The 13403-nt window shown below is 38.5% G+C and overlaps 1 protein-coding gene across 1 annotated transcript in view; it reads right to left on the bottom strand.

Annotated features, from left to right (window-relative positions):
• SLC4A7 (solute carrier family 4 member 7) overlaps positions 1-13403 on the bottom strand; it is a 75312-nt gene that overhangs the window by 21002 nt on the left and 40907 nt on the right. Inside the window, exons 11-16 of the mRNA XM_044679460.1 lie at positions 12055-12229; positions 7445-7578; positions 6838-7083; positions 2938-3043; positions 979-1140; positions 281-394 (exon numbers count right to left, since the gene is read on the bottom strand). Of these exons, the coding sequence (XP_044535395.1) occupies positions 281-394; positions 979-1140; positions 2938-3043; positions 6838-7083; positions 7445-7578; positions 12055-12229 (937 nt within the window). The remainder of the gene's footprint in view (positions 1-280; positions 395-978; positions 1141-2937; positions 3044-6837; positions 7084-7444; positions 7579-12054; positions 12230-13403) is intronic.

Genomic DNA, 13403 nt, shown 5'->3' with positions numbered 1-13403 from the left:
GGGAAGAAGGCAGTTAGCCTCAGAAATGCAAGCAGAGAAAGCACAGGAGATGGCAGAGCAGGAAAGGCATTCTCCCATCAATTGACCCAGGTGTGGCCTCATGCCACTCACTGCTGGGCAAGCTCCTGGCAGTTTTCCAAGCCCACCTCACCCCTCTGTGCCCTGTCAGCTGGTCCATTTGCTCTTAACTCTCTTTCTTTCCAATACCTCTTCACCCTCCCTCCATCCCTTTTGTGTAGAAAGATAAATCTTGGTCCACATCTGCACACACGACTCTTACCTCAAATTTTTCAGGAACATGAAGCTTTGGAGAAGGAACACCTACAAGGTAGTCCACAGCAACCATAGTGACTATGGTGAGAAATACAGCAAAATCACTGATTGTGGATCGGACCTAAAGGAAAGGCACCAAGTTCATGTAAATGCACTATGCTTTCTTTCCAAACAACTCACAGCAGTCACAAATCATAAAATGAGGGCTGAAACACTAGTTGGCTTAGAGCAGTGGTTCCCAAACTTTTTTGGCCTACCGCCCCCCCCTTTCCAGAAAAAATATTACTTAGCGCCCCCCTGGAAATTATGAAACTATTTATTGAACTCAGAATAAAATGTAATACAAAAAAAGTGTGGCCATCACCGCCCCACCCAGGTTCGCTGCAGCACCCACCAGAGGGCGGTAGCGCCCACTTTTGGAATCACTGGCTTAGAGTAAGGAAATGTTTGTGAACTTAATCTGTATTTAATTCCCCAAAAAGCATTTGTTTAATTACATATATGATTAAAATATCTTTTCTCCTTCCAGATTCTCCTCCAAGATAAACTCAGGAATGGCCACATAGCATGTATACAAAGAAACACTACATTCCCAGGTCCCTTTTAATTCTGACGCAAAAATGAAAATGCTCAGTTTTCATTTAAACAAGAATTAATAATTTTTTTAAATCAAAATCTAGACCTCTGACATTTTATTCCAATTACCTTGGTAGGAAAATAGCGCTTGGTCTTAAATTGTTTCAGGAATGATGAGAGGAAGAACGTTGTAAAGAATAAGATGACACACCAAAAGAGCACATCAGGAATATATGGCCCATGAAGACCACAGGCTGACCCCAGGAAGACACCATGAAATGTTTTACATTTCTGAAAAACAGCAGAAAAAAATCTGTGTCTTTTAAAGTCAACCAAAGTCAGTATTTGTTCCTACCTCTTTCCAACCATGAAAGGAAGATTAAATTCCCCCATTAAATACAGTCAGTTATAGCTGAAAAGGGACCAGGATTTCTTTCAAAGATGTCTGTCTAGGAGAGGAAATGGAGCCAAGAAGGTTTTTCTAGAAGTAATTATGTTTCAATGTGATTTTTCCCTAAGTAGTGTTTCATGGGAGAGGCAGCAGGTACTCCAATAGAATAAACAAAAACAGGTGAAATCTTAGCAGGTAGGAAGAGAGGAAGAGAGACAAGGGAGAGTTCTACCTAAAACGAAAAGATGTCTTCCAAAAGCAGCATTCTCAGCAGAGGGCAACTGTGACCAGAAAATCATTTCAAAGACTGCTTGACCACAACGCAAGAGAGGAAATGACAAAGTCAATGGCAATAAAGCAGGGGTTTCTGAGCTGCCCAGAAAGGCCAATGATAGGAGTAGCCTCTTATGAATTCTACCAGTGTAAAGAATGGACTGGCTGGGTTTAAGAAGAGGCTAAGAGATGAAGATTCTAAAATGTCCCTCTCAGCACAGAGAGAATCCTTGGAAGAGAGACAAGCTGAGGGAACTGATTTCAGATTGTTTATGTTTCTTATCTACTGCTCAAGGGAGCAAGACAACCCTCACTGTCTAGAAATGGTGAGCTGGCATTATTTAAATTCACTGTTCTCTAACAGCTCAAATAGATGGATAGACTTGACTCCATTGTATAGTTTTTCACATTTCAAGATTTTTTAAACTGATTTTAGTATTAGTAAAGTCATCCCAACACCGGTAAGAAAGACATCTGGTACACCTTTCTATCAAAATTCTTCCAAAGGCAAAAAAAATTAGCTAAAAACTTTTTTTAAAAACGATAGTATTAATTTTACTACATTAAAACCTGACTTTAAAAAATGGAAGGTGATTTCAAATAATTGAGGGCCAGTACTTCATTCCAATGCAGAAGGAATGGACAGCAATTGCTTGTATTCTTGCCCCAGTTCTGCCCTCTTCCCAGGGACCTTTGACACAAGAGGATCTCAACAAGGACAATGCTCTGGAAAGAATCACTCCTCTGACAATGAATTTCTTCAGCAGGGCCTATACCAGAAAAGTCGGAATAATCTAAAAGAGGTGAAAGCAGTGGTGTTCATCCTTGTACATCAAGGAAACCATATTAAGAGAGGCTGACAGGCAAAAAATAAGTCACGGGTGGCAGGTGCCACTGCTGTGGCCAAATCTAGGGGAAATGGATATTCTGGTTAGGAGACAACTTTCATACTTATTCCATCCATTCCTTGGAGCTTTATGGCTACAATATCCCCATGATTTAAGTAGGGAAAATATTTCACTGATTTTATATAGGTGAAGTGAAGCGGGATAGAACTTGAGCCCACTCAGAACTAAAGTCCAATGAGGCAGGCCTCTCTCCTGCTACTCTTCAGCCATTCTCCTAGATGTCTAGGCACATGAGCTAGAAAGGGGGACCATTTGGGGTTATTAATATTTTAATGAGCTATCTGCTCATCTCATTACTGTTTTCCTTTTGACCTAAGTGGTTCATGAAATGCTAAACTTCATTTGATCTCATAGCAGGTTCTGAATCAATTATAAATCTTATCGCTACATCTTAAAGTTTCCTAAAACCATTTCTAAGCATCTATAAAAAGCACCCAAAGGGAGGTTAGCGAGAATCAAGCTATAGTAAAGTCAAAGTGAACTTGCAAAATGAGCGGTATTTTTCAAGGTACTCACAGAAACAGTCAGGTTGCCCCATGGAATTGTTTGTGCTGAGTGATTCATCTCCATCCATTTCTGGAGTGTTTCATTGCTAGGATTCGGAGGCTCAGCACACACACATCTGAAAAACCATGAAAGGAAATGCTCTCAGTCCACACACTTAGCTCTGAAATTTCATTAAAACAACAAAGCAGCGTGGTAATTTCAAGATCTTATTGTTTTTACTACTTGGAAATTGGAAGGAAAAGTCTTCCTACATTTCTCTAAAAGGATGATGATACAATGTGTTCTTCATTAGCCATAATCTAACATAACAATTAGAAACATCAACTCAAAACACATACTTAACAGAAGAAGGCCAGTGAAAGAAGCCTTAAAGGAACAAAGATCATTTTCTAAAGAGATCACAGAGGATACTAAGAGCAAAGGCAGCCTACCTACAAACACAGCCAGTCCACAGAATAAATAAATAAAAATGTAGCCAAAGTAGTGTCAGAAGGAGAGGCTTCATCAAAAGGGAAGAGGGGAGGTCAGGAAGGAGTCCACCCCAAGCATGGAGAATGACGAAGAGTATACAGGGAGGAGAGAGAGGGAGGGGTCATGGCATGGAGGAACAGAGAAGGGCAATTTGAGTGGACCCAGTGTGAGCAGGGGAGTAAGGAACAAAAAGCTGACCATGGTTTTACCAGCTGAACAAAGAACAATAGGGAGAACAGTGAGGTTGACTGAGGAGGAGTCAAAAGATAGGAGTTAAAGGGAAACTCCTAGGATAGCAAGTATGTAGGATGGTCTGGAGTGGGGAAGAAATTAGGAAGGTATTGTGATAAAACAGGAGAGAGATAAATGAGACCTTAATTAAATGGAGAGAAGGGGTTGGCTGCAAGTGATGCTACAGAGTGAGAAAGAGTCAGATCTGGCAATTAATTGTGAATGAGGGATGGGGGAGTCTCATATGATGTTAAGGCCAAAAGACTAGAAGAAACTGGGGAATTCAGAAGAAGAAAGGATTTAAGGAGAAAAGTAAAGTGGAGTGATTTCTAAAAGTTTCAGCCAAGATGATTACCTGAATGGAGGCAGATCATCCAGTTCTCATACACCTAAATCCAGCAAAACCCAGAAATTTATATTCTTTGAAAAAACAACACTTAAGTATAACTTTTCCTATACCAGAATTGCAGATTAAATAGCCAGTGACAAAGACTATGTCAGCACAGTCAAACAAGGCAGCAACCTCCTAGCACAACCAAAGATTGGGTGGCCTGCAAGGCTATGGAGATCAGAAAGTGCCAGGATAGGGATTTTGGGAACCCTGGGATTGCAGTAACCCAGTGTCACCAAAGCACTCAGAACTGAGACAGCCTACACTAAGGGACTCCAGAGTTCCTAGCACTCTGCCCTGAGAAGACATAAAAGGCAATCAAGATCCAATACATCCAACTTCAAAGATCTAAGGGAGGGAAAGGAAATAAAAGATAACAGTATGTATCACAGATCCTTTTTCTTTGATCATCCTTACTTGTTATAAAGGAGAACTATTTGATGTTGCTGCTGCTGGTGCTGCCACTGTGAATTAAGAAGTGGTTAACAAAGAAAAGGAGTAACAAGCAGCAACAAGGCTACCAGAAAAGAAAAAGACTGTACACAGATGGGAATATAAGAAAGCTCAGAAGGAAGCACAGACAAGAAGGAAAGGTTAAAGGTGCCATACTGCGTCAGACTTCTTTAGAAACAGCTAGCAGATCTAAAATGGAGACTTCATGATTTCAAGCATCATCATCTTTTTGTGGTCTGCTTTATATGAGGAAATGTTCTCTCTTGATATTGTTAGAAGGGCTTCCTAACCCTTATTGATTATTGGTATAGGAAGATAATAATTACTGGCATAACTTATGGTACTTAACTATTTCCCTAATGAACTCTTACTTAATTGACAAATAATTCTCTACAGTACTGAAGGTCAGAAAAGATAAAATTTCAGTTTTTAGATGGGTGAAGGGAATGTGACTAGAACATCTATTTGCAATGTCCAATAGACAAATGGTAATGTTGGACTAACACTCAGGAGCTACACTGGGACTGGTCTGGTGTCTTCCGCATAGAGATGGTAGCTAAACCCATGGGAACTGCTGAGACTGTTGAGATGCAGAGGAAAAGAGGGCCTAGGCAGGGTACTAGGGAACACTCAGTGGGGGTGGGGGAGAAAAATTATATGGATAATGAGTCAGCAAAGGAGACCAAGAAGGAATGGTCAGACAAGAGGAGAGAACGAGAAGTAGACGTAGTAACTATGGCCAGATTTTACTAAGAAACTGGCTGAGCAGGGGAAAACAACAGCTTGAATGGATGGTAGGGTGGCCTCAAGTAGGTATTTAAAAAGTCAATAGGGAACCAGTATATAGGGAGAGTTTGAAAACTGAGTGGGGTTAGTAAGACTGTAATCACTGGGCAAGATGGGGATGATGTGAAAAGGATCACCTCATCAGTCAAAAGGGTTACCACTTTGTCAAGACTGGGCAAAAAGAAGCAAAATGAGGAAGATGATAGCAAGGGGCTTAGAGATTAAGACAAAGGGAGAAAAGAAAATTCCCTCTGAATGACCTCGATTTTTCAGCCAAATAAGAAGTAATGTCTCTATGTTGGGGAAGTTTAGCTTAGGTTTGGTTGAATGATGAATGGACATAAGAGGGGAAAAAGGCAATTAATGGTAGAAATTTATGATGGGAATTGCAAGCAACAATGGAGTCCAGTGAGAAACAACAGCCAAGAGAAACTGTGACAAAGAAGAAAAAGAAAGAATTGAAGAGTTAGAACTCCAGAAGGCAATCACCCAAAGCACAAGCTAGATTGTATATATCTCAAAGGTCTTTAAAGGTATCATTTCCAGGACAGAAAAGAAAAACAAATTAGAACATCATTACAGCCTGGGGACAATCAGTTTAAGAACAAATAGCCCTATATAGTCAATAATCCCTAAAGACATCACTCTAGTAAAACAGAGGAAAATAATTTAACCTCAGAATAAAGTTTTTAAGTCATTAACCAAGTTTAAATTTCATTTGAGATATTGTTGATTAAGGCTGGTAATTATATAAAACATTTTAGGAAAACCTTGAGGTTACACAAGTTTCAGCCATTTTTTAGAAATCTGCAAAATTAGCAAGTGCAGTTTAATTAGCAAAATACTTCTTAATTTTTTAAATTACACAAATAAAAGTATCTCTTTCCAGTAAGAGGCTAGTAGGCTATACAAAATGGTACTTCTTTACCCCTGAATAGAACTTAATATAGTTCAATAACATGATTCCAATTCTAATGTCTTTTAGTTTAAAACAAAATTTTTCTCAATGAAATATGAAGGTGATTGTTCAATCTTTTAGTCTAATAGATACACAAAACATTAACTCTCTCGCCATATTTACTTTATCATGAGGTCTGAGTTTCTCCCATCTCAGCAATATTCTAGTTTAACCTTAAATGGAAACAAAGGTAGAAACTACCAGCAACTCCAAAGGTGATAATGATTTCATGGTTGTAATACACACACTACAGAGCCAAGATGAATGGAGAATTCAACAAGATGTCAGTAATGGAAGTGATGCCTCTGTGTTTTGGACTTTATGAAGGCCTGAATATATATAATGTTTCTGCAGTGTTTACAAAAAATAAATGTAATACCCATATGCACAATACAATGTATGTTTAAAAATAACAATTTTGCAATGTAGTATCTTTAATTTTTAGAGAAGAAAATGTAGGCAACCACTAAAATTCTTGCAGACCAGTTTGGCAATGAATGACTGCCCTACACTCCCATCTTGCATGTTATATCTAGTTAGTAGCAAAAAAGGGCTCTTAATTCTGAATTAAAATCTAACACAATATCTACTAATTAAACAAATTAAGAGAAACACTTACGAATAGGATGTCAGCTTGTCTAGGTCATTGTGCATGTTGAAAGCATAGGCTTCTCCTAAATGAAAGAGCTTTTCCAATGCTTCATAGATAAATATGATGCAAATGAGGGCTGCAAAGGCCTCCTCAGTAAACCGAGTGATGTAACACACAAGGCTGCTTGCATCTGTAGCTACCAAGACAATACACAAGAAGGAAGTCCAGAGACCGATGCTGGTCCGTAATGACAGATAGGAAAGATTGTAATCTCTGTTTAAAAAGACAAGGATAGCACAAGTCAAAGGCAGTACTCTCCCTCATATTCTCAGAAACAGACATGTGAAACTAAACTTCCTAAGAGATGGAAAATGGGCAATAAACGGAAATGAGGAAGTGAAGTCTTTTCTTCCCCTTAATACTATCTTATTTCCATTAACAAATTTAAGTTTTATTTTTGCATAAATATTCATGCAAAAAACTGACAAAGACATGTTTAAACTGTAGATGCTTTGAAGAAAATTGTTTCAACATTTAACGAGCTCTAGTTTTCATAGCTTGAAAATAATCAATGAAATCCATTTCCCCTTAAGTTTAGAAAATATTATGTAAGGCCAAGAGAACTGTTACTTACTTGCAAAATTTAAATAATATTTTTTCAAATACAAGAACTGGTCCTGTGCTTCCTAAGATTGTAAGTGGCTGCCCAGAAAATAACGAATAGGCGATCCCAGTTAAAGATGCTCCAAAGAGAGACTCTATTGCACTCTGGTTTGGGGGGAGATGGTGGGGATGAGGTAGGGAGAGAGAATCGTAAAAAAAAAAAAAATGCATCATAGATATACCATTAATCTGCTATAAGCAAAAAGGAATCTGGAAAGAAAGCCTGAATAAAATGTTAATCAAATACATGATACTAGCATTTATAGTAGTACAATCTACATAGTCAATATGAAAAAAAACCTAAATATTTATTCAACAGAATATGCCAGATCAAAAGTAAAAACAGTAAAAAAATTATAGAATATTAACACATCTATGGAAATGTGCCTTTCCTCCTATATGTACAAGTGGTCATTCAGCCATATACCTGAACTGAAACTGAAAATAAAGGGTCAAATGAAATGACCCATTGTCCCTTAACTGCAAAACAACCTCTTGTAAAACTTAAAAGTGACCTCATGTTATAGAAGCAAAGTTAAACTATTAATTCAAACCTAGATTTCATCAATAGGCAAAACTATCTGAGGAAGTAAGCATCAGGCCAATGATAATACTTTTAACTGGGCAATGTGTAAATTTGTTTCATATTATGAAAGAAGACAATATATTTTGAATTTGTCCTTGAGTTCTAGAGTAACACTAAACTGTCTTAAACTCTGCTAAAATGCATATCTGTTAGAACCAATTTATATAGTAAATTTCTCTTATAAGAATTGTAGTCAAAATGGTGTCTGAAAAGGTATCTGAAAAGTCAAAAATATTACCAAGATAATCCAAGTTCAATGAAGTGCTAATATGGTAGCAAGCAGGAAGTCAGGCCCAGCTCCCGTACTTGTAAAACTCCACAAAGGCCACTCACATACAGGAATGTTTCTTCCCCTGGAATGCTAGTATGCATGAATTGATCTGTTATCTTGGCTTCTTCCTACCCACAACTCTCACCCTGCCCTCAGGAGTCCTGGGGTCCTGACTGCTCCACCAGTTAATACCATCTGATTTCCTATTCTTTCTCCCCCAGGTTTCTTCCTACTTCTACCCAAATTGACCCACCACTCAAGTGAGCCATGCTCCGGGCAATCATACCCTCCTATGTGCAACACTTGTTCCTTCCAATCTAGGCTAGACTTGCCCTCTCTCTCCCCTACAGATAATTTCCACTCTGTGCTATGAACTTTAGTGGACATGGAGCCAAAACTCACTTTAACTGAGATCCTCCTCTACCTTCTTAACCTCAGAACCTGGTTCTCCCATGGAAATAAGTAATTCTCCACCACAGACAATGATGGGGTGATTTCCACCCTCAATTCTCAACATGCCTTTCAAAACAGGGAAAAAAAATGACACTTTCTTTTCATCATTCCAAATCTACAATGTGCTCCTCAAATCAAAGCCACTGCCTGCTGTCTCCTGGATCACTTCCCTACAATGTCTCAAAAGAGCCTGGCATCAAGCTCACATTCCTCATTTTTTCCTTTATCCACAGCAGTCAGCACTTCTATGATTTCAGTATTTATGTGGAAGGCCTCCATCTAATGCTTCCTGAACCTTTCAAAGTACTATACAACAAACTAGTCCAACTCTCTGAACTTCCTCATTGTAAGACCTCCCTCTCCTCTCCAGTTCTCCATGCTTATCTATATTCTCTTCAATCAATCAATAAACACTATGCTAGATATGGGAGAGAACAATATGAAGAATTAAAAAAAAAAAAAAAACACTCACAAGGATCTAACAGCAACACATGTAGGTTAGCACAGTGCCCAGCACATCCTGGAGGCACTTGCTAAAAGCTTACTGACTTGACCATATATAGAAAAAATATCGGCAGAATAACTAAGAAAACTGTATGTAAACACAAGGTAGTTTTGGGAGGGAGAGCACCAGTCAACAGAGCTGGAGAGAAGAGAATCAGGAAATGCTTCACAAATGAATACAATGGCTCCCTGGATTTAATTACCATCTCTATGCTGATGATTCTCATAGCTCTCTTTCCTGGCCCAACCTGTCTATGGACCTTGAATTTTCCATCTCAAACAGGGATGTCCAGTAGGCATCTTAAAGTCAATATTTACAGAACAGAGTTCCTCTTTCCCCCATACCCTACTGCCTCCCACCACCCCAGTCCCTCAGGCTCAGAGCACGGAACTCATCCTGCTCTCCACACTCTCTCAGATCCCCCATATCCAGGCTGTTGCCAAGGCCTGTCCATTTGATCCCTGCAATGACTACGGAATGCATCCCCTTCTCTCCCCACTCTGGTGCAGACCATCACCTCGCTACTGGACTGCCTCTCCCCATTCTCCCCATCCTCCATTCCAAGGGGATTTTCCTAAAACCCATTCTGATCATGTCACCCTAGCCTACATCACCTACTTAATAAACTCCAGTGGCTCCCTGTTGGGCATTCAAAGCTCTTCATAATATGGATCCCTCCTATCTTTCCAGTCTTCTTTTATTATTCGATAATAGATACTGTTCCAAGTAAAAGAGAGGTAAGGGCTAGGCAGCATGGGTTAAATGACTTGCGCAGGGTCACATAGCTAAGACATACCTAAGGCCAGATCTGAACCCAGAACCTCCTGTCTCTAGGCCTGGCTCTCTTTCCGTTGAGTCATCCAGCTGCCCCCCTTCCATGTTTTCTTACACATTATATCCTCTTGGCTGTTTCTATGAATAAGACCCTCCATCAGTTCGTCCTTCAAGCACGCTCTCCTATAAGTCACCTTATTTGTAGCCCCACCGTATGACCCTTCAACCAGGTGCTCAACCAAAGAGTTATCTTCCTGCCTGGTTTCCCTGCCTTCAAGACTCGTTACCAGCCTCATTACCTGGGATCCATGAACTTGTTTTGATTGTGGATATTTTTATGTCCGTAGTTCAATATAGCTGGCTTCTACTATAACTCAAGAGATACAATTTTATACATTTAGAAACATTCCTCTGATAAGGAGCTCATAGGGTTCACCAGACCAACCGAGGGTCCAGGATACAAAGGTGGCTCTGCTCCTCTCTCCCAACCTATCCTGCATACCTCAGCCAGATTAATCTGCTTCAAAGCCCAATGCCTTCATCCACACTACATCACCTGGAAGGAACACTCCGGCCACATCAGAATCCTACCCATTGCCCTAGCCCATCTCAAACATCAATGACCAGTGAACAGTCACCATCCAGCAAGCCTAAAACGACCCATCTTTCCTCTGACCTCATGCCAGTCATCACACACTTCCCAGTAATGTGCTTACACACATTAAGGTGTGTACACACCTTACCTCTCTCCTAGAGCATCAAATCCTTTACACCAACGAACTATGTTACTGAATAAAGACAAGAGAGGAAAAAGCAGCAGACAATCAATGAGAAAGCCCTGCCTATTTCAAGATAATACCTAAAGGAAATATATACATAGTAGTCAAGATTTAATTCCTCTTTTGTAAACTCTTTTGTGAGTGGGAATAAATTTATTTTATTGCATTTGTGTCTCTGATATCTAGTATAGTACCTGGCACAAAGCTGGAACTAAATAAATGTGTGTCGATTGACTGAATACCAACCATTTAAAAATGTAGCTTTAAAAATTATTAAAACAAATGAGATATGTTATAATATTCCAAAATAACTTTAAAAATTCATATTCCATTAAAGCATTTGTTATTAGGTTTATTTTCATAATAAGTCTATGTAGTACTATACTTCAATAAAATTACTTACAAAACCATCTTTTTTAAATTAAGGAATCAAATTTCTTAACCTTTGTTAGGTCTCAGATTTCAAAAATAAAAATAAGTTTTATACAATAGTAAGTTTTACAATAGAACAAGCACAACAGTGTATAACTACAAATCATTACATTCAATCAAGTAACACTAAAATATCGAGAATTCCAAGGTATTAGATAATAGATTAAAAATACAATGCAATATACAATAACCAGCTCTAGTATAACAACAAAAGAAAAAAAACATATCTATTTATTTTTGTCACATTAAAAGAGGCTTTCAGTACACCATTCTTCTTCTGGTTTAGCTTTTTTATATTACAACTAAATAGCAATCAAGTTAAAGAAAGCACCATGGCAGGACCCAGTATTTCCACAATTCTATTTGATAGCCCCAAGGCCAACTGACCAGGTCTATGGAGCTCAGATTATGAACCTTGAGCTTCAAAACTTATCCTACTCCAGAAGGGCTGAGAGAATGGTACATCAGTCTTCCTTAAATTTGTCCACCCACCTCCCAGTTCCACCCTGGCCCACCACCACCCCGAGAGCTCTTTCTCAATTTATTTAAACCAGCAAGCTAGGATAAACATTTTTTACCTCAACTGTGCATCTTCTCCTGCTCACATGTGTCCCCACATTTTCCACAGCAATTATCTTTAAGGGAAGTCTGGTTTGGGGCAAGTTAAGCAAATGCTGTGGGTAAACTCTTCAAATACAAATATGAATAGATGAGACAAATGCACAGAGACACTTGCCTCCGAAGCTCTAAAAGCCTGGCCGCTACCATTCTTTGTACTCACTATTCTGCCTTCTGTAGCTTCTCCAAGGAGCCCTCCAAAAGTGATTACAGGAGACATACAGGCACAGTATAGGAAAAGAATCGAGGCCAGGCACTGCAGGCTTAATGCATCCTTGAAGTCACTCAAGAAAAAAGGTGCTTTCCTTTTGATGTCAAGTATCAAACCACCAAAAAGCCTAAATAGGTGAGATGAAACTCGTCAAACTGTACACTGAAGGATTCTAGCTAGTTTCAACTCATAGTATGGCCAGTGCCCATTGCTTGTCAATAGACTTTAAAATCAAGATACACATGGAAGAAAATACAATGATTTCGTCTAGTTCAAGGATGACAAAGTATTGGAAAGCTGGTTACATTATATTTGACCATAAAAAGACAGAGAGAGACACATGAGAAGTTACAATATCAATCATGGGCTACATACTGAAAAGACTGCAGTCACATCATTTAATAACTGTTGAAATCCTAGATGCCAATACAATCTAAGGATAGGCGCAAGGCCAATTTTTAAGTCCAGCCACATAACTTAAGCCAATTTGAATACAAAGAACTCATTTTCACTGACCTCATTCTATCTGGACATCCTTATTCTGAGGAACAGCTTCAGAATTCATGTGAAAGGAATTTTAATCTCATTCCTCAGCATTAAATATGATATATCCTACATGTATACCACAAGATGCAGCAAGGCACAGTGGATATTGAGCTGTCTTTGGAGTCAGGAAGCCCTGGGATCAAGGGTTCTGGGTGCTGACCCTTGAGTGAGATATCTCAACTGGGAGAAATCTATAGCAATAAAATTGAAGGCTGAATTTCTTCCCCTATCCCTGATTATATAAAGGTCTAAAGTGTGCATTCTACAATTATAAATTAGGGAGTTTTGAGGAAAGTACTTATATATTTTAGTCAGTAAATAATGAATTCATATAAATTTTAAGTATACAAAGAACTTTTATTAATTAATTTAAATTAAAGAAATAAGTATATAAGGTATATAAAAAACACTGTAGTATGTTTCCACATAAAATTAAAGGCACAGAGGTATGTTTAAGTAAAATATTCTATATCAAAACACTTGTTTTCTTTGCATTAACAAAATTAAGTAAACATGGAAAAAGATTTTGGTTGGTTAATGCCAAATTAATACTTGCATATCAAAGTCATATCATTTAAAACTTTTAAGTCATGCTTAAGCCTTTAGGAAACACATCTTGATACTGAAGAAAATTCTAATACTAAAGAAGCAAAAATCTGTTACTTGTCCATGAAAATTTGGTAGAACATTTCTAAAAAGAGAAATCATTATTTGAGTTATTGATAGTGATGATAATGAAGGGAAGAACTGCCATA

Source organism: Gracilinanus agilis, chromosome 5 (genome assembly GCF_016433145.1).
Source record: "Gracilinanus agilis isolate LMUSP501 chromosome 5, AgileGrace, whole genome shotgun sequence".
NCBI classification, from domain to species: Eukaryota; Metazoa; Chordata; class Mammalia; order Didelphimorphia; family Didelphidae; genus Gracilinanus; species Gracilinanus agilis.
The sequence above is the reverse complement of the archived record's forward strand: the minus strand, read 5'-3'. Positions and strand labels throughout refer to the sequence as shown.